At 44.4% G+C, this 20933-nt stretch overlaps 3 protein-coding genes and 2 pseudogenes across 3 annotated transcripts; 3 read left to right on the top strand and 2 right to left on the bottom strand.

Moving 5' to 3' along the window:
* The first annotated feature begins 700 nt into the window (after window positions 1-700).
* On the top strand, window positions 701-3194 carry LOC123445499 (pyridoxal phosphate homeostasis protein-like). Its single transcript, XM_045122489.1, has 7 exons — window positions 701-1042; window positions 1145-1211; window positions 1829-1875; window positions 2058-2145; window positions 2434-2567; window positions 2653-2751; window positions 2907-3194. The coding sequence occupies exons 1-7, from the start codon at window positions 812-814 to the stop codon at window positions 2985-2987; spliced, it is 747 nt and encodes a 248-aa protein (XP_044978424.1). The 5' UTR covers window positions 701-811; the 3' UTR covers window positions 2988-3194.
* Window positions 3195-3808: 614 nt separating this feature from the next.
* LOC123445498 lies at window positions 3809-5574 on the bottom strand (annotated as a pseudogene).
* A 1711-nt stretch (window positions 5575-7285) lies between these two features.
* On the top strand, window positions 7286-12249 carry LOC123445494 (annotated as a pseudogene).
* Window positions 12250-12967: 718 nt separating this feature from the next.
* LOC123445496 (protein COFACTOR ASSEMBLY OF COMPLEX C SUBUNIT B CCB1, chloroplastic) lies at window positions 12968-15465 on the bottom strand. Its single transcript, XM_045122486.1, has 4 exons — window positions 15068-15465; window positions 14325-14449; window positions 13543-13695; window positions 12968-13444 (listed from the first exon to the last, which is right to left on the bottom strand). Exons 1-4 carry the CDS (start codon window positions 15374-15376, stop codon window positions 13255-13257), a joined length of 777 nt encoding a protein of 258 aa, XP_044978421.1. The 5' UTR covers window positions 15377-15465; the 3' UTR covers window positions 12968-13254.
* A 1809-nt stretch (window positions 15466-17274) lies between these two features.
* On the top strand, window positions 17275-19206 carry LOC123445497. Its single transcript, XM_045122487.1, has 5 exons — window positions 17275-17450; window positions 17996-18110; window positions 18306-18421; window positions 18525-18646; window positions 18745-19206. The coding sequence occupies exons 2-5, from the start codon at window positions 18014-18016 to the stop codon at window positions 19001-19003; spliced, it is 594 nt and encodes a 197-aa protein (XP_044978422.1). The 5' UTR covers window positions 17275-17450; window positions 17996-18013; the 3' UTR covers window positions 19004-19206.
* Window positions 19207-20933: the final 1727 nt, after the last annotated feature.

The following is a 20933-nucleotide window of genomic DNA, read 5'->3' as shown; positions in this document are numbered from 1 at the left end:
CAGCAATATGTCATCCACATATAATATTAGAAACGGCACAGAGCTCCCACTCACTTTCTTGTAAATACAAGATTCTCCAACCACTTGTATAAACCTAAATGCTTTGATCACCTCATCAAAGCGTTTGTTCCAACTCCAAGATGCTTGCACCAGTTCATAAATGATATTAAACTCGTAGTATATATTAAATGTTTTAAAAAATACTCATATCTTTTAAACCGTAACTTCAAATTTAACATATTATATATGGAATTTGATTAGAAAAATATGTAGAATTTAAATATGATATTATTTTATCTGTTAAACGTTCAATAAAAATACTATCTAGGGTGCAATCTTAATAAATAAGTCATTATTCGTCTTTCTTTCATACCAGTACTCATCCGGGTTGGGGATGAACACGTCAACAAAATCAGGATTGGAGATGAAACTGAAGGTCACTTGACTGATTATTTGTACGTATTAAATCTACATGCAAGCCGTGTTAAAATAGAAGACCTGTGAAATTTTGAACTGCATTTTTGTAGGATAAGACCATCTTTATTTATATCGTAACTATAAATTCTTAAATTATAGACATTTTTTTATAAATTAAGAGCGTGTGTCGTGTGATATTTCTTTCTCTCGTTGCAACACATGGGCCCTTTTGCTAGTAATAATATTTCATCAAAGAAGAGAGTTGCCCTTTACGGCCTGGCCCATTCGGCCCGTCTCGCGCTCCGGCTAAGCTTTTGCTTTGTGTGGGAGGGAGGGAGGCAACCACCAGCACCAGGAAGATAAAGTAGCGGACGCCTGAGAAGCAACGAGCAGGATGGCAGCGGCCGCGGCGGAGGCGTCGGCGGCGCCGGTTGCGGCGGCTATGCGGGCGGTGCTGGCGCGGGCGGGGCGCGCGGCGGAGCGGTCCGGGCGGGCGGCGGAGGCGGTGCGGGTGGTGGCGATTGGGAAGACCAAGCCGGTGTCCCTGCTGCGGCAGCTCTACGACGCCGGCCACCGATCCTTCGGCGAGAACTACGTCCAGGAGTTCGTCACCAAGGCGCCGCAGGTGAGGCCACCTCCTACGGTTTAGATTGGATTGGGTGGCTCGAGCTCCTCCATCTGTTTGCTGGCTGATTGATCCTGTGCTGCCGTCCTCTGCTCTCTGCAGCTTCCTGAAGATATCCGGTGGCATTTCGTCGGCCACTTGCAGAGCAACAAGGTGAAATCGCTACTAGGTATGGTTAAGAAACCGCCTTCTCCCGGCAACCCGCGTATGTTTTCATGGAGGATTTGACAAATGGTTGTGGAAGGATTGTTGTTCTTTGCCCATAACACCACATCTCACATATATAGATGATTCTTTTTATGCTATCAAAGTAGGGGAACCGCAAGGTTACATAATAATTAGTTAGTGATATTACAAATCTTGTTCTCAATGACATAATAAAGTGATTTATGAATATCTAAGTATTTCAACTCTGCCTCTTGTAATATGTTATATATATATATATCAGTCTGTTTATTCTTTGGTTCGTGCATCTTTTATTTCACAAATGCTACATAAGTAAGAGAGTTATAAGTTAAAAACTCATACTCCCAGTGGTGGAGCCAAATTAAATGATTCAAGCAATTCAAATCATATAGTGTCTCTAGTCACTAGTCACCACATGATAGTCCAGTCTTCCGGCCAATTGAATTGTGGGTTCTTCAGTCTTCACCATGCGGGCTATGCTAGTGACTAGATTAGGCTACAACACAACTATATATACTAACTTATACTATTTTGCTAAACAACTAACCATCAAGGCGCTATGCTGCTTGGACTTAATTACCTATTTCTGCCGTTTTGCAGCTGCCGTTCCAAATCTTGACATGGTTGAGGGTGTCGGTAATGAAAAGGTAAGCAAACAGCAACAAACATACGTTATGTTTGACAGTTGAATGCATCTGAACCGTATAGAGCTAGTATGAATTTATATGTGACATGTCTGCACAGAAGGAGGAGAATACTGATTACAGCATATTTGTCCATCCTTATCTGCTCCCCTTGATTATATTACATAATGTCGTCATGCTTTCAGATTGCCAATCATCTCGATCGTGCTGTCGTTAGCTTGGGCAGGGAGCCTTTAAAAGTTATGGTGCAAGTAAACACTAGTGGAGAAGAATGTGAGTACAGATATCTTAAACTGATCCAGTATATTACTATTAGTTTTAGGATATATCTTCCCACGTGCTTCAAGTATTCAGTTGTTAACTGCATTTAAGCTACAATCTTTAAATAAAATATCTTGATATAGCTATAAATTTGTTCCATCATTTCAGAAGCCATGCCATAAGATATCTTCAAACTTTTCTCCTGATTCAAGTCGCTGCCATGCTGTTATAGATTGATTTCCTTTCACTATGATTATGTTATGATGAATTCACTGACATAACACTTCGGTTTTGATTCAGCAAAATCTGGTATTGATCCTTCTAAATGCGTGGAGCTTGCTAAGCATGTGAAACTAGCTTGCCCAAACTTAATACTGTCAGGACTCATGACAATAGGAATGAAAGATTACTCCTCAACACCAGAGAATTTTAAGGTGGCTTTCTATTATGACCACATCATGAATAATCTTTCTGTGTTGACACTTTCACAAGCTGCTGTTTTGTTTGATCTGAATGCAGGCACTGGTAAACTGTAAGCTTGAGGTTTGCAAGGCCCTCGGTATACCGACAGAACAGTTTGAACTGTCCATGGGAATGTCTGGTGACTTTGAGCAAGCGGTAAGAAAACATTGATCTTTCATGTTTATCTGGGGTTTTGGCCTGTGGGACATGCAATCAAAACCAGAGTTTTGGTGCAAACGGGATACAATTATTGGACCTCTATTAATCCTCGGAACAAATTTGACGTTTCCTGTTTTGCTTTCTTTGTTCAGATAGAACTGGGCAGCACAAATGTGAGGGTTGGGTCAACAATATTCGGACCAAGGGAGTATCCGAACCAAAAGCAGAATTAAAGAACTTCTGTTTCGTGTGCTCCTCGATACAGTTCTTATCACCTATGTACATTGTATGTTGTCTCAAAAGAAATGTACATTGCACGTATGATGGCATGTAAATGTACATGTAAATATCTGATGTTTAGAAACATAGATTTCCATAAAGGAGACTGGAAGTAAAAATTGAGATATAGATCCATTACTAAGGGCATCATTTTCCCCGAATCATCCTATTTGGGATGCACCCTGGTATTGCATTCCTAAGAGTGAAGGCTATGCGAGCAAATTTCCTTCCAAGATTTTTTAGCATTTCTAATGGCATTTTACCTCCTACTCTCTCCATTCGAGAACATAATGTGCATTGGTTTTCGTGCAAGTCAACCGATTGTATGTTTGACCAAGATTATAGAAGAAAATATCACCATCTCCAATACCTGATAGATAAAATATGAAAATACTTTTCATGATGGGTCAAGTGATATAAATTTGGGATTGTAGATATTGATATTTCTTTCCTAGAACTTGATCAAACATGCACACCTTTGACTTCAAAACAAACTAATACACCTTATATTTTGAAAAAGATGTACTATATGCCAATACTTTACAGCTGCAGATTTTGGTTTTTACATTTGTGCAGTTTAGTCATTAATACAACCTAGGGTAGCTCAATGCGCTAAACTTCTTTAGGCCTTGTTCGGTTCTTTTAGAATTGAAGGGGTTTGGAGGGGATTGGGAGGCATTAAATCCCCTACAAATCAAATTTCACCTCAGTCCCCTTCAATCCTCTCCAATCCCCTGCTTGGTGGGATTAACCGAGCAAGCCCTTAGGGGTGGAATTAGCTAGATGAGCTCATTGCAGCCAAATTCATTTCATAGACACATAGTTGTTCATTTTACAGAAAAACGTGTGCAGGTGCTACCAGGCCAGCAGCTGAACGAAGCACTACTACTAGCCAACCAAAATACCACAATTCTCTTCATCATCATGTTACAGACCAGACACAAAGCATATACTAGAATGTCCAAGATTGCGGCAAATAGCAACTTTGATCGACCTCGATACAGTCCGAGTCTCACGCTACTAGTACTCACTTGCCCAAACATCCTTGTCCAACCACCTCTGCACATGCCATTGTTTTCAGGCCTGTCAGACGCACGACACCATGAATTACTTGCATCAAACACTTCGAGAACACCCCACCATATCATAACAAACACTAGACTTTTTTTCTGGATAGAGAGATAAGAGACCAGACACCAAAGCATTGCAAGGGGAGTAGGTGTACCCATCCTTCTGGATTTGCTGCTAAACAGTCATTTGAAATTTTTGATTAACAAACAGAAAATGTCAAACTAAACGACTGTAACTAGCCACTAGGGAGGAAAATGTACCTTGAGAACCTCTGGACAGTTATGATACCCCATTGCACTGCATCAGCAAATGCTTGGCAGGACCCAAACCGGAGATCCGTAATCCTCTGTTCGCCCTGGGTGGTCGATAACGAATTCATGATAAGATCCATCAACCAAAGAATACTCGCTCCACTTTCCAGAGTACCCAGTGAAGTACAAGCAGTCCCTTCGAACTGCCGGATGATCCGGACCAAGGCAACCGGCAAACTCATGCCAATTAAAGAACAAGCTGCAGCCACCAAGGCTAGTAGTTCTTGCCCACTTCCCCTCCCCCGATTGCAGACGGAAAACATGGTACACCCATGGATTGAACCGCACCCTGACAATGAGCAACAACTCACCACGACACTCCGCTAGCCAGAACCTTGGGCAATTATCTTCCGGCACACTCAATTTATCTCCAAGAAACGACAATACCACGGAACTCTTGTCGAGCTCGACGACGGCGAGGCGGTAATGTGGGTGATTGTAAATGAGCGCATAGAGGGTGCCTTTGACGAAAATGAGATCGTAAAGCAGGTGGCCTTTATCGCACCGAGCTTCTCGCCAGTGGAGATCCCCAATGTGGCAGTAGTAGAGGACGCGGCATTGCTTCCTGAAGGTGACGACGAGGTCGCCGGAAAAGACGACTCCTTCTTCAGAGTAGCGCGGCTCCAGGGAATCGGGCAGGCGGGCTCGCTCGCCTGTGAGGAGGTGGCGGATGCGGAGCTCGCGGCGGGCGTCAATGTCATGGCCGTCGCGGTCCTGGATGGCGACGCGGCAGCCGAAGGAGTAGAACTCGGTGAGGCCGCTGGGGTCGGTGGGGGGGGAGGCGGAAGCGGAGGATGCGGCGGAGGGGGACGTGAAAGAGGGCCCCCGAGGCGGAGGACAAGCGGCGGAAGAGGAGGAGCGGACCCTGGGAGGCGAGGTTGGCTGGCGACGGCGGGAGGAGATCCCGGTAGGTGCGGCAGGCGGCGCGGAGGGCGAAGAAGTCCTGGAGGGTCGTCAGGCGGCTCGCGATGAACGGGATCAGCTCCGGTAGGAAGTACGGCAGCGAAGGCGAGGCGGTTTGTGCGGCGTTTGTGGACGAAGAGGGGCAGGTGGTGGCGGCCGACGGCGGGGTGCTCGCCCGGCGCTTCTTTGAGGAAGCCATTCCTCGCCGCCGCTTCTGCACCGGAGGGGGGGACGGTGAATGCTTAGGGTTAGATGCTTAGGAGGCCCGTTCATGGTCCAGGGCTGGGCTAATCATGTAATGGGCTTGGGTCGTCTAGTTTTAAAAGTTGACGAGGTGACATCTCAAAAACAAAAATTTCCGCGCAAAAAAGAAGACGCACCTAAAAAAAGATATCTTAAAAAAAACTACCCTGTTGGTAGTATTCCCTTTGTACCTAAATAATTATTCTAGTTTTCTCCAACTATAATTATTTAGGTATAGGTACAGAGGGAGTGTGTATGAGCGTAAAAAAACACCCCTAAAAAATGAGCGTAAAAAAAGGTACATGGTATGTGTATACTCTACATTGAATGTTGTTTCTTTGACAAAACAACCCCTCAATCAATTAGGCACATTTTTGCCATGAATTTAAATATTTCTTTCACATTTTTCATGTATGGTATGCGTATAGTCTACATGTCCTTCATCTCCCTATCATGGTTCTATTTCTTCTACTCCATGTCCATGTCCTGGTGTTGGATTTGCTTTGTCTCCATGTGTTGGATCTGCTCCATGTACATGTCGTTGTCTCCTCTTTCTCCTCCATCTCCTACATGTACGAAGATAGGATTTAAGAAGAGATAAAGTCAGAGCTTTGAAGAGTTACTCATGTATTTTGCTGCTGGATTTGACGTGTGTTTAAAGAATCTTGATGGAAATGGAATGATTTGTAATAGATGAGAGTTAGGGTTTAGGACTCAAGCAGTAAAACTTGTGATTACGGTCAAAGTTCAGTTAAGGTCTAAAAAAAGCCCAATTATTTCTGTCAAAGCTCGTTTATAGGTGTCCAAAAAAATCCAAGTATAGGTGTCAAAGTTCAGTTATAGTTGTTCAAAAAAATCAATTATAGGTGTTAAAGTTCAGTTATAATTGTAGTTATAGGTGTGAAAGTTCAGCAAAAAAACAGTTATTTTTGTCAATGATTAGAGGCATTTTTGTTTTTGTAGATGGATCAATGGTGGTTGCTTAGGTTCGTCGTGCACCAGTGCATATACAATGTGTTGTCCAACCTTGTCTTATGGCTTGGCATCCAGTCACAATTACTTTTGACAACTTGACGCATGAGTTGGTGCAACTAGAGTTAAGCAGAAATGATTTACTATAAAAGCAGGTTGAACAAGTTGGGTCAAATTGGCATGGGGATGAAAATGATTGAACAAACATATCAAACTACGGTTGGTAAAGTGGTTGAAGAAATGGAACACTTTTGAATTGCATTGTTACAAGAGACCTCGTTTGTTTATAAAATTATCTCCATTTGTTGCTGATCATTGAGCAGTTGTTGGTGAGTATGGAGCGGTTGTAGCTGTCAATGGAGCATTTGTTGGTGTTTAATCTTCAATAGTTGTTGCTCCCGCTCTAATTGTTGTTGCCCTTGCTCCAATTGTTGTTGCACGTGACCTAATTGTTGTTGCCTCTGCTCCAATTTATTGTTGACCCTACTATAATTGTTGTTGTTTTTGCTCATAAGCATGATGTTGTCGTTCCTAGTAATGTGCAGGTCCAAGTTGTGTCTAATTCGGGATTACCATTCAGGGTTTGCTGATAATCTAGTTGGAGAGGAAGAAATTCAGTTAAGTCAAGCTAATGCTCAAGATGGTTGCCAGAGGAGTAAATCCTACTATTGAGATGGCACTGGCCTAATTTTTCTATCGGGAAAAAAAAATTAAAGTCAAAGTTGGCTGAGCCGTGGATGAGTCAGCAATCTGGGCCACTCATTCTTCTCAGTTTCTCACGGTGCCTCAGCTACACGCGCCCTCTGCCCACGCTTCCACGGTCGCCGCTCCCAGCCGCCGCCGTCGCCGCCACGACTTCTGCGCCCATCGCAGAAACGAGCGGCCCCTGCCCTCCGCTCCGGCTGGGTCTCTCGCAATCGCCGCTACCGATTTGTTGATCTCGTCGGCGGCGCCGCTGGCCTGGCTTCCGTCCAATAGGTACGGACTGTGAGACACCTTGCTTTGCTCTTCTTATCATCTTCTCCGGTGAAATTTGTTGATGTTTTACAAGTACTCCGTATTGTGAGTGTGGTGGCGGGCGCCGCGGCGTAGTAAGTGATGTGTTCCTTCACATAGATCTTGCTGGATAAGCTTAGGCGGTACTAACAATAAAAACAATTGTTTACCCGCTAGATCTGCCATCGTACTTAACCAGTCATAGTTGACATCGTAGATCTTACTGAAATGAAGATGACAATAACAATCTTAGTTAATCTTGGTAATGGATTGGAGGCAATGAACGATGCATGTCGATTAGTGCGTCCTGAAATTTGGGGCCCTGCCAGTTTCTGTTTCTTTTGCACAAACTGGCAAACTGGTGCTTTCAAAAGGCATACATTTACTCCATAAATCATGCGACTGGACTCATAATTCCAGTTCAAGCACACTTAGTTAGTGTAGCAACTCAAATATACTTAAACCTTGTAGTTCCAGTTCTTTATTGTAGCAGCGATTCGACTGAAGCTGGTAAAATTGGATAAATAGCATGGTCGTCATTTATTGGCGTGTCTATGTGCCCACAGTACCAGGCCAGGAGTTCATTTCTCCTTCTTTACTACATCTGTGTCATTCAGAGAGCGATTGGATTCTGATAAAAATTACAGGTTTGCATGTCCATCTTGAATTTTCTGTGGCATGTGATGTGTGTGAGTGGTTTTCTCTTTTTACTAAATTATAAAGTTATGATTGTAATTATGGTTCTTATTCAGTATGATACCTACCTCTCTTAGTGATACATACATATATTGGCAGGTGTTTGCTTTGTCGTGCTGAAGCTTGGGGTCATTTTCTGCAAAACTGGGCATTTTGGTAGCTACGCTCATAAAGCATCCAACAGATGGTGAGCGCCTTGGCAGGGGTGATGACCTCTGTCATCGGCAAGCTCACCGCCCTGCTCGGGGAGGAGTACGCAAAGCTGAAAGGTGTGCACAGGGAGGTGGAGTTCATGAAAGATGAGCTGAGCAGCATGAACGCGCTCCTTCAGAGGCTGGCAGAGGCGGACCGTGATCTTGATGTGCAGACGAAGGAATGGAGGGACCAAGTTCGGGAGATGTCTTACGACATTGAGGATTGCATAGACGACTTTATGAAAAGCCTTGGCCAAACTGACAGTGCTCAGACAGCAGGGCTTGTGCAAAGTGTGGTCCAGCAGCTCAAGGCGCTGAGGGCGCGCCATCAAATATCCAGCAAAATTCAGGGGCTCAAGGCACGTGTTGAAGATGCAAGCAAGCGACGTATAAGGTATAAGCTTGATGAGCACACCTTCGAGCCTAGCATCTCAAGGGCTATCGACCCTCGTTTGCCTTCACTCTATGCTGAGTCAGATAGGCTTGTCGGTATTGACAAGCCAAGAGACGAGCTCATTAAGTGCCTAATGGAGGGGATGGGTGCATCAGTGCAGCAGCAAAAGGTATTATCTATTGTGGGTCCTGGGGGTCTCGGTAAAACTGCACTTGCCAATGAGGTGTACCGTAAACTAGAAGGCCAGTTCCAGTGTCGAGCTTTTGTTTCCTTGTCACAGCAACCAGATGTGAATAAGATCTTAAGAAATATACTCTCTCAAATCTGCCAGCAAGAGCTTCCTAGCACAAGTGTACAGGACGAGGGAAAACTCATTGACGCAATCAGAGAAGTTTTAAAGAACAAGAGGTACGTTCACCAACTTTGAATTAGTTGGCTGTTGGTACTGCATCATTTTTTTTCAGCATTGATGCTTATTTAGTAGCCTAGCCATTCTACTATAGTCTACTGTTGTTTAATTAAATTAAATTAAATATAGATGATTTTGTTTCATTTTAAGCATATATATGCAATTGTGAATAGTGCTTTGATTCACAGTTCATGAGGTTATCTATCTAAAGGACTCAAAAGACTTCCTTTAGATATCGTAACCCCCAATGATAAATTCAACTTTTTGTAGTGTGGCCAAACCATTGGGGATGGGGATAATGGCTGTCTGTAATAGTAATATATAGAAGAGAAATGATTCTGTCCCCATAAACAGTGAATTTCAAGAAACTTGAAGCCCTATATCATTCTCATGATTTACTAACATTTGACGACAAGGAAACATGCCATTTTATTTATTTGTTCACATATTTTCCTTATTCATGAGATTTGCAAAACATGCACTTTGCAGGTACTTAGTTGTTATTGATGATATATGGAGTACTCAAGCATGGAAGATTATCAAATGTTCTTTGTTTCTGAATGATCTGGGAAGCAGAATAATGACGACAACACGTAGTATTGATATAGCCAAGTCATGTTGCTCTCGGCGCCATGATCGTGTCTATGAAATAATGCCTCTCACGACAGCCAACTCTAAGGGTTTATTTTTTAAAGAATATTTGGCTCAGAAGATATATGTCCTCAATTGGAAGAAATCTCCTCGGAAATATTAAAAAAATGTGGTGGTTCACCATTAGCGATTCTTACAATAGCAAGTTTATTGGCTAATAAAGATAGCACAAATGAAGAATGGAAGTGGGTGTATAATTCGATCGGTTCGACACTGGGAAAGGACCCCGGTGTAGAAGAGATGAGAAAGATACTATCTCTTAGCTACGATGATCTTCCTCACCATTTGAAGACATGTTTATTGTATCTGAGTATATTTCCGGAGGACTATGAGATTGAGAGGGATCGATTGATAAGGAGGTGGATCGCTGAAGGATTCATTGATACAGATGATGGACGAGATTTGGAGGAAATAGGAGAGTGTTATTTTAATGATCTTATCAATAGAAGTATGCTTGAGCCAGTGAAAATCCAATATGACGGTCAAGTCGTTTCATGCCGAGTGCATGATATGATTCTGGATCTCCTTGCATCTAAGTCAATTGAAGAAAACTTTGCCACCTTCTCTGGTAACCAAAATGAGATATTAGTCCTTCGGCATAAGATCCGTAGGCTATCTCTCAATTATTATGCCCAAGAGCACACCATGCTTCCATCAACAGCGATCATTTCTCATTGCTGCTCGCTCAGTATTGTCGGGTATGCTGAAAAGATGCCTTCTCTTTCGAAGTTTCGTGTTCTGCGAGTACTTGATATTGAGAATGGCGAGGAGATGGAGAGCAACTGTTTTGAGCATCTAAGGAAGCTTTTCCAGTTGAGGTATTTGCGACTCCACGTTAGAAGTATTTCTGCACTCCCTGAGCAGTTAGGAGAACTACAGCATTTGAGGACTCTGGATATGGGCTGGACAAAGATCACAAAAATGCCCAAAAGCATTGTTCAGCTGCAACATTTGACATGTTTGCGCGTCAGTAATTTGGAATTACCTGAAGGGATTGGGAATCTGCAAGCTCTGCAGGAGCTATCAGATATCAAAGTCAACCGGCACAGCACGGCGTCTTGTTTGTTGGAGCTGGGCAGTCTGACCAAACTGAAAATCCTTGGGCTACGCTGGTCAATTGTCAGTACACACGGTAACGAAGACACTTTTGTGGTTAACTTGGTATCCTCGCTGCGCAAACTGGGCAGATCCAGCCTTCGATCCATATGCATTCGTAGTTATCATGGCTATACCATGGAGTTCTTACTGGACTCCTGGTTCCCCTCCCCTCATCTCATGCAAAAGTTTCATATGGGCGCGTACTACAACTTCCCCAGAGTTCCTCCTTGGATCGCGTCGCTGGACAAGCTCACATACCTAGATATCAATATCGATCCAGTAGAAGAGGAAGCACTGGAGATCCTTGGAGAATTGCCTTCTTTGCTGTTTCTCTGGCTGACGTCGAAATCGGCTGCTCCGAAACAGCGGCTCGTCGTAAGCAGCAGCATGTTTGTGCGTCTGAAGGAGCTCCACTTCACCTGCTGGAGCAATGGGCAAGGACTGATGTTTGAGGCCGGGGCCATGCCGAGGCTCGAGAAGCTGTGGGTTCCGTTTGACGCAGGCAGCGGTCTTGATTTTGGCATCCAGCACCTCTCTTCCCTCACGCATCTTGCCGTCGAGATCATTTGCGTCGGCGCGACCGCTCGGGACGTAGAGGCGTTGGAGGAGGCCATCAGAGGTGCAGCCCGTCTCCTTCCGAACCGCCCTGCGGTGGAATTCCGAACATGGGATGATGAAAAGATGGTGGTGGAGGAGGAGGAGAGGCAAGGCGTCCCTGAAGAGGAGATCCACGCTAGCGGTTGAAAGTCGGCCTGCGGTATAGGCCCCCTCTTTTATCATTCTCATTTATTGTATTTTCCTTTTGTCGTCCCTCCAAAAAACAGTGCATTGGCAGGCCTTCCCAACAGCTGGAAAGAAAAAGTTGTTGCTCGATGCCCATGGCAGAAGCGAACTTGAAGATTTGCACAGCTCCGTGCGAGAAATTTAGGCTGCGGGTGCGCTGCAGATGTTTCATGAGAGTATTCTTCGGGATGATGGTCCACTCCACCACGGGAAAGCAGGCTCCAAAAACTATTCCAAACGACTTTCTGCTGGTGCTGCAAGAATGCCCAGATGTTCGAGTTCCTGAAGAGCTGACACGAGTTCCTTAAGCAAGGCCGTAAATGGAACTGTAAATCTCTACTGATTTCGAAGCCTGGTAGAAATCACTTAGACCGAGTCATTCTGCAGGATGTAAATGTGTTGATACTAAGATTTTCTTTATCATGTTACCCGTTCCATGATATGAAACTCCTGTAATTTCGCACTATCAATGACAATATTACTTCATTTTCTACCTGAGGTTTGCATATTCTTGTGGTTCCTTTACCAAATGTTTCTCTGGTTTGCTTAACTCTTTGCCATTTGCTGATGACTGGCTGCAGGTGATCCGTAACGCCAGCTGTGTCTGGTTTTGTTCTTCTGAGTTCTCCGTCAGACTCGGAGTTGCGTTGTTTGGTCACTGGTCAACATGAGTGTTTATGTCTATGAAAGTGGGTTTGACCCTTGTTTTTCTGGTTTTTGCCCGATTTTTCATAATTAACTGGACAATTCTATTCTACTTATTTAATAGATAAGGCAATCTTTGCCTCGTTTTGAAAAAGAAAAAAATTCTTCGCCATTTGCTGATGAACTGTATCTATTCTTCATTGGTTTGGCTGCGTTGCTGTTGAAGTGCTAAGAACCATCTTGACAGGTATGATTGGTGGATTTATGTAGCAACTGTATGTTACTAAATTTAAAACACACTAAATGGTTTAAAACACATATGTTAATAGGTGGATTTGGGATGCTCCTGACAATCTGAAAGTGCACCAATGAGATCAAAACCTGCTGGCAGGACTTTCACCTTCAGGTATACCACACTTTACACAGATGCATACCACACTTTACACACATTCTTTACCCGATTATGACAATTCTGAAGACGACGACCATACTCAAGAATGTGTTTGTGGCTATGGCGCCTTTCAATGAGGCTAGAGATGGTCTAGGGTTTAAAGGATCGACCAGCCGGGAACACAAGCAAGGTTCTCTGTTAGATCACATACTATGTAAATGTATCATTGTGAGTGTAATTCATATACAAACAGGGTACAGATACTGGAATCATTTGGACCTAGGAGCCATATCGAATTCCCGACAAAAAACATCTCTTTTTCTCAAAGCCAAGACACAGATTTGCCCGTGGATACTGAAACCCACCCTCAACTCCCCTCTCACCTTCACTTTGCATCGCATCACATGAAAGCCTGGTTTGAACTGCTTGCTTGGTCACTACACTCCAGACATCAAAGCTACTGGTCATGTCTCGAATATCCCCTTCACGTATATCATCCCCTTCTCGCTCATCTTGAGCTCCCTCCTCATCTGCTCGACCTGCACATCGTCGCCCCGCACCAGAATCTCGGACACATTGTTCCCGTCATCGGACAAGACCATCTTCACCTTGATCTCCTCTTTCCTCGACGCTTTTGTCCAGTAGTACACTCCCCTGGAAACATCCATCAAAAACAGACAGACGGTTACTACACCTGTATCGTAAGTTTCATTTGGGATTTCGGCTAGTAGAGTTTGCTCGTAGGGACGTACGCCAAGGGGCTTAAGGTCATAAGCCAGAACCAGTTGTTGCCGCCTTCTGGGACCGCGATTGACAGAACAAGCCCGACGCTCCCCAGGCTAATGACGGTGCAGAAGGTCAGCAGTGCTGCCTGAGAGCTGCTTGGTGTCATTGTGCCCTCGAAGCTGTTTGGAAACGAAAAGTGCCACAGTTTACAATGTAGTCAAACTTAAAAATTGTATCCATAAGCCTGTGCCAGATTACATGAACAACATATACAGCTGCCATAGTAACTACTCCTATTGCTCAACAGCTGACCAGTAAGGATCAACTGTGCCATACTTAACTAGCGCCATCAAATGTACGTAAATCTGATGCAAAGTACTCCAAGTGACAACCATTATTAGTATGGTCACACAGCCAATTCGAGTGTTTTAACTCTGAAACACCAAAATACATGTCCATTGTCCAATACTAAAGTGGAATTCAGATTATCCTAAGGCCACGATTGGATTGTCGGATGAGTCCTAAATGCCGGTGTAATTGATACAGACCTCGAGCCATCGTTTTTATTTCAGGCGTAAATCACACTATGGCCGGTAATATACACCTGTAAATTAAATCCGGGTGTATAAGTTTACACCGATTCCAAGCGGGCCCTAAGACTCTGATGCTTTCAGGACCCAGGACCTCAACAACGCAAGTAAAGCAATTGCCAAACAATGCTGAGGTATATATAGTTTGACGGTTCCATTTTGAACACTTGCAGAGCGATGTAAGACACTAATGCCGAAAGCCAGCGTGTGCTACTTACGTGATGACCTCACCACGGTCAGAGACGGAAAAACTGTTGCGCGTGAAGAAGGACAGGATCTCCCCGGCCACCAGGCTCGGCGCTGTCGGCTGTCCTTCCTCCCTGACGAACGTCTTCTGCACAATCTGGGTTGGGCCATTCAGAGTAGACGACAACTGAGTTAGTATCATTGTCCAAGAACCAAACAATATATACGTCCAAGAAAAACACATGAACCTGATTGATAATAGCATATGTGTCTTTCGAATTAAGGACCAGTTTCATTTCATCATGAAACTGATAAAACAAGTCCAGCCTCCCCGGCTGACATACATGAATAAAAGAGCCAGCGCCCTCCGGCACCATGGCTGCTATGCTACCAACCTACCTAAAGTATTACACCCAGCAGATGAAAAACTGAGGAACGAACCCACAAGCACCACATGACATACTACTACCTCCGTCCCAAAATAACTGTCTCAACTTTGTACTAGCTACAAACTTGTACTAAGCTGAAGACACTTATTTTGAGACGGAGGGATTACTATTTTTAAGCTCGGGAAAGCCAACTAATTTGACTGATTGATTGTCTGCGGACTTATGTGCCGGCCGATTGCGTGGAACTTAATTATACTGCCTAACTTGGTTGGACTGAATGAGAGCTAACTAAACGATGGAGAGAATCAGAATCACAGCTAGTCCTGGAATTAATCAGAAACAGAGGGCGAGCAAGGAAGCAAAGCAGGTATGGATAAGGGAGAGACCTTGGACTTGACGGAGCGCTTGATGAGCGACCAGAGCCCCGGGACGGAGAGCACGAAGAGCCCCAGCGAGGTGTAGTAGCTGGCCTGCGAGTACCCCGTCCCCGTCGCCTCCACCGCCCCGACGGCGGCGGCGGCGTCGAGGAGCACCGCCGCGCTGTCGAGCGACGCCCGGGCCGGGGCTAGCCGGACCCCTCTTCTCCGGCGGCCGGCTCCCACCGCTGGGCGGCGCCGGGAGCAGGCGGCCGCCGGGCGCGCGGCGCGGGGAGGGAAAGGGAGGAGGACGCGGCTGGTGGAGGCGCAGGCTTCCATTTCGGTGGGCGGATAAGACCGGGGGAACCGGTTCCTCCTCCTCCTCTGACGTGCGTCGCGCCCTTTTTCTTCTTCTTTCTTTTCTGTTTGATTGATGAGGGACGAATTAGGCATTGGTGCTGCTTTTTAAACACAATACAGACTCATATACGCCTTGATGTATTCGTCTTTATGAATGCATATACGCACACTCTATTTTCATGAACGCCTTCGTAGGTGTTTCGTCATTGACGAAAACGTCTCCTTATACTGAAAATGTGTTGTCGAAGATCTTGAAATAAATTCAAGAATAATGCAAATACCAGAATTTGAATCTTAATGGATCGGAGACCACACTGTACATCTAACCATCCAACCATAGGTTGATGGGCATTGATGATGTTTCTAGGTCAAAATCACATATTTTACCATATATGAAAAGGAGCACGCTACACGTCGGCCGGCGAACTTTCTTTAAAGACTGGCCTCAACACCCCCAGAGATTTTGTCCAACCAAGAGCCCAACCTCATTCTTACAAACAATGACTGTGTTGCGAAACTTTTTACAAAAAAGTCATGTTTTGCCTTTTTTTCGCAATGTCATCGAAAAAATCAAACATTTTTTTATACAATTCTTCTTGCAACATATCTTCTCTTGTATGAACATCAGTGTAACACACCACTTATTGCAAAAGCATTTCACATCAGCAAACACATGATGCTTCTCTTACTAGGGGAATTTATTGAGTGTGCGTACCAGGAAGGCACATGGCAAGTGGAGCAGACGACAAATGCGGCCGAGGGATCAGCCGACTGATTGTTAGCGTTTTTAATTTAGAAATTGTACTAATAATTTGTAAAAAATCATGACCTAACCCTTTTTGACGACACCATCGTTCTATTCTTTGAGTTTTATAGGTTGTGACACATGCCAGGCAAGTTAGCGCTGGCGTGACCAAGCTAAAACGTAATAGGGGTTGGTATTTCACAAAAGTGCCAAGTCTACTGACATATTCCTTTTGTCGTGCGGTTGTTTCATTGTGTGTAGATATGTGATCATTGATGAAGTTTTTCATGATGGATTGCATGCGACGGTGGTGCTCATATTCAATCTTTTAGATGATTGTGAGTCTGTATACATGAGCAATCATCTTCGTCTTTCGACGGATCAGTGTCTTTCGTGTTGGTGTGAGGAATGATAAGCTTCCTTAACAAAGAAGGTTGTTAACGGGTCTGACTCAAAGCCCGTGGAGAGAAAATGTGTTCATTTACCTGCAGGTTAGTCTCTTTTTCTGAAGGTCGGCTTTTGTGTTTGTGTGATGGTAGAGGGAGCCTTTTTTGAGTTCAAGTTAAATTGTTTGGGTGACCCTAGTAAGCTGGATTATACATCATTTTATATCTTGTTGCAACTCATCTATTTTTGCGAAATAAGTTAAGTGATTGACGCAACTCGGTTTTGCTTGCTACAGAAAAAATACCTCCGCAATAGCAAGCATTTTATGTTTTTCTTATAGGGACTATGCAGTTTTGTCAAGTAACATTTCTAGGCGATGTGCTTGTCAACTATTCATTTTAATTGGCGTGACGATCATAGTTGCTTTGGATTGAAGGTAGAACCAAAAGAAAATTAGAATAAATAGATAATAAATAATATCCATATTCTGAACCTTTTTATTGGTTAATAATTCCACGAATTATATGGTACGAGTACTATTTTTTTGGACTATTGGCTAGTGGAGTAGTGGTATGCACTTTCTCTTGTCTCACAAAATGCTTTCACATAATCGAGAGAGAGACGGAAAAAAAAGGAAAGGTAAATCCTGGACGGCCGCGGCCGTTGGATATGCGATGGACGGTTGACAGGAGGAGAGGAGGGCACCATCGGTCTCTCTGCAACGCCGACTGGTCCACGACTCTCCTATCCCCTCGCCGCTGGTTCTCTTCTCCACTCTTCCCGCCGCCGCCGCCCCCGCCCCGCGTATCCCCGCCGTCGGATTTCTCCGGCACCCCGCCGACCTAACCGGCCGCCGCCTTCCCAGTAGATCTCACACGCCCCCCTCCGCTCCCGGCCTCGCCGTCCCTGTCGAGCAGCCAGGTAAGGTTCCATCCTCTTCCGTTTTTCTTCTTCTTCCGCTGCACGAGTTCTGCGATTCCTTCGAGCCCTAGCCAGGTTGCAGTATGGATGGGGGGCGAGGGGAAGGTTTGATGTGAACTGTGATGCGCTCTTCCATGACTGTGGATGCGAAATTAGTGCGTATTTGTACGACCATGAGATGTATTATAATTTCGCTCTTCTCGGATCAATTAGAGCATTCTACTGTTGAGTAGAAAAAAAAGATGTGGATCAAAATTTTGTAGTCTCAAGTACAGCGCTACGCGTGTTTATTTTTGGAGAAAATTGTTACAAAGAAGCGCTGCTCTGCGGCTACCTGAGGGCTATTATGCTTGGTTGCCGGCCGCGACTAGGAGCAGCTTGTGGTTGAGGAAGAAAGAGGGCATATCTCATTTCAGTGATTATGTCTTAGTGAGTGAGAGAGGCAGGGCAAGTTAATCATTGGCATATATGGGACCAATGAGCCAAACAGAAGAACTAGTTCCTGCCTCTCGACTGACCATTCTCCTTGGCACTCCATGTTTCAGGTGCAGACTGATTTCGTGATGGCCGGGTCCGAGGACGTGAGGGGTTTGGCAGCATCCCTGGGAGAGCTACACGTGGATGCATCACCGTCGAGGGAGGAAGTAACCAATGGGCATGGTAGTGCCCTGTCCTTGTTCTGTTGTAGTATCACAAGATTTTACAACCTTTTTATCTGTCTATTGTTGCCACATATGCTACTCGGATACAAGTTTCTGTGTAATTAAACAATGTAGGTTTTGTTTGAACTTGAATACCAGCATTCCATGTCATCACATGTTCACAACTAGTTGTTCTCCACCTATTTTGATTCAGGCAATGCTGCTGCTGCTGCTGCGGATGATGATGTCTGGGGTGATGCCTCGGATTCTCCAGGGCATGATTCCAATTTAAAAAGAGAATGGGAGCACAGGCAGGAGCAGTTCCATAAGGTGCATGATTATTTTGACTCCCATGGTTATTGATTAATCATGAATCATGACTTTGTTTTGATGTCCAAAAAGTTTGAAAGTAAGGCTTTTGGTTTCTCTGTAGATGGGCTATAGAGATGGTATAACCGAAGGGCAGAAGGATATTGCTCAAGAAGGGTTCAACCTTGGTCATAGACAATCTGTGCATGCCGGATACAAGTGGGGTCTTGTTCGGGGAATTACTAGGTAAATTGCATTTCTGATCATGCAAATAACAGTTTTCTTGTATGAAGTTCCTCATTCTCATTTATTACATTTTTTCTGTTTTGTTGTCCTTCAAGCAGTGCATTAGCTAGTCTTCCTGATACTCAAAAAGAAAAGTTGCTGTTCGATGCCCAGCGTAGAGGAAAACTAGAAGATTTGCACAAATCTGTGAAAGAAATTTCAGCAGAGGGTGCATTGCGGCTGTTTCACGAGAGTATTCTTCAGGATAATCATCAAGCAGAGGAAAGCAAGCTCCAAACTATTCCAAAGGACCTTCTGCTTTTGTTGCAGGAATGCCCAGATGTTCAAGTTAGTGAAGAGTTGAAACGAGTTCCGTAAGCAAGTTAGCAAATGTAATTGCAATCACCCCTGGTTTCTAAGTCTGGCTGAATAGCTTAGGCTGAGTTCTTCTGAAGGATGTAACTGTAAATCCTGTGATATTAACTATTAAGATTGTCTTTATGGTGTCACCCTTTCTTTGCTATGAACACCTGTAAATTTCACAGTATGAATGACAATAGTAATATCTCGTGAGTTTTGCATCTTCCTGTTGTTCCTTTACCATTTTCTGGTTTGCTCGAGCCTTTGATATTTCCACTGATTTGACCTGTTCTGATATTCTTGGTGAAGTCTGGACAATTTGCATACCCAGTGCAGATAGCACTAGATATTTTGTACTTTTGCTATGCTAGTTCCAATTTTTGGAACATTCTGGCATTTGGTAATACTGACAATACAGTAAGCCGTAAGCATATATGGTTAACAATGAAGATGAAGTAGTGCATATTTGATGAAACCTCTCATCTCCGTTTGTTTTTCACATCTGTGTAGCATTTACACTTTTTTCCTTTTTCATGATCTGTGCAGACAGAAAATGATAGATAGTTTTGCATCAGCTGGTTCAGCAAAGGCATTCAAATCTGCTCAATTGGAGGGCCGGATCGACTTCTCAAAGCTGCTATGCCCTACTGCTGTTAATGTGATGTTAACTGCAGCATGCTGATATATCCTTTGATGGTCCATGATAGTTGTTGGACTGCACACCATGTCAGTAAATTGTCTGCTTCTGTTTCAGTTACAGGGGGTTGGCGTGGTTGGAGCATCAAGCTGATCATGAGCATCCACTCTTCATGTTGGTGAGAGCATCAAACCTTGTACCCGTCGTGGCTTGTGACCATCAAAGCTGATTCATGATGATTCATGCTTGATCCATCTGCCTTCTTCTCGTATCCGTTTGGAATGTTTCTTGTTGTTCCTGTTTAGTACTCCCTCCGTCCCAAAATAACTGTCTTAAGCTTAGTATAATTTTGCATTAGAGCTAGTACAAAGTCAAGACAGTTATTTTGGGACGGAGGGAGTACCATTTATTGTCATATCCGTTTGGAGCGTTATTTGTTGTTTCTATTAGGTTCCATTTATCTGAGATTTTTTATTTGTTGCACCTGAGATGAATGAAGCACCTTTTTTTTTTGGTATGCACAGAAAACTGTGGAGCAAATTGTCGAACATTCGAAAATTCTTGTGCCGTCTGTTCCGCATTGTTATACCCCAGCAGGTCTGTACCATCTGTTCTACTGTCTCAGACTCTCAGTTAGGCATCAAATTAGGCCAGCAAGTCAGCAACCAAGAGTTTGTTGCATTGGTAAGTGGTAACACTAGTAGACCTTGGACCGGAGTGAGTTGAGCGATGAAGATGAAAAGCTCGTAGCTGCTTTGAAGATGGCGCGCCATGACTTTGGGACAAAGAAGAAAGGTGTACTTGAAGTTAGGCATAGGTATGGTTCCGTGGAGAAGAGAGGGGCTGAAGCACAGGTATGGTTCAGTGGATGCATCAGAAGAGTACCAAGCGATATTCTCCAGCCTTGAAGCAGGGTTGCTCTGCTGCTGCTCTGAACCGGTGCCGGATTCATCGGTTGAGCGACCGACTCCGAGCCTTCACCATACACGCGTGCAGTGCAAGAAGTCTCTCTCTGTGGATGGCGCTGTGGACGGAGACGAAGGAGAAGCTGACGCTGGTGAGGGGCGCTCGCGTACTGGATGGGGGTGTTTGAAGGAGATGGCCTGGGCAGATGAGGCTTCTGACCGAGGAAGGCGAGGGAGTATAGGGCAGACAGGGCCCGGCCGCCTGCTCGCGGCGAGGAAGGAAATGAATTTATTCGTGTCAATTGCCGAGGCCATGGCCGCACACGGCACACCAGTAGCAGCGTGCGTGCTACCTGTGTCAGGGTGTGCCAAAACAGGGCCATGTATGCATGGTTTTGTATATATA

Source organism: Hordeum vulgare, chromosome 3H (assembly GCF_904849725.1).
Source record: "Hordeum vulgare subsp. vulgare chromosome 3H, MorexV3_pseudomolecules_assembly, whole genome shotgun sequence".
Taxonomy (NCBI): Eukaryota; Viridiplantae; Streptophyta; class Magnoliopsida; order Poales; family Poaceae; genus Hordeum; species Hordeum vulgare.
This window is presented reverse-complemented; position numbering and strand designations above follow the sequence as displayed.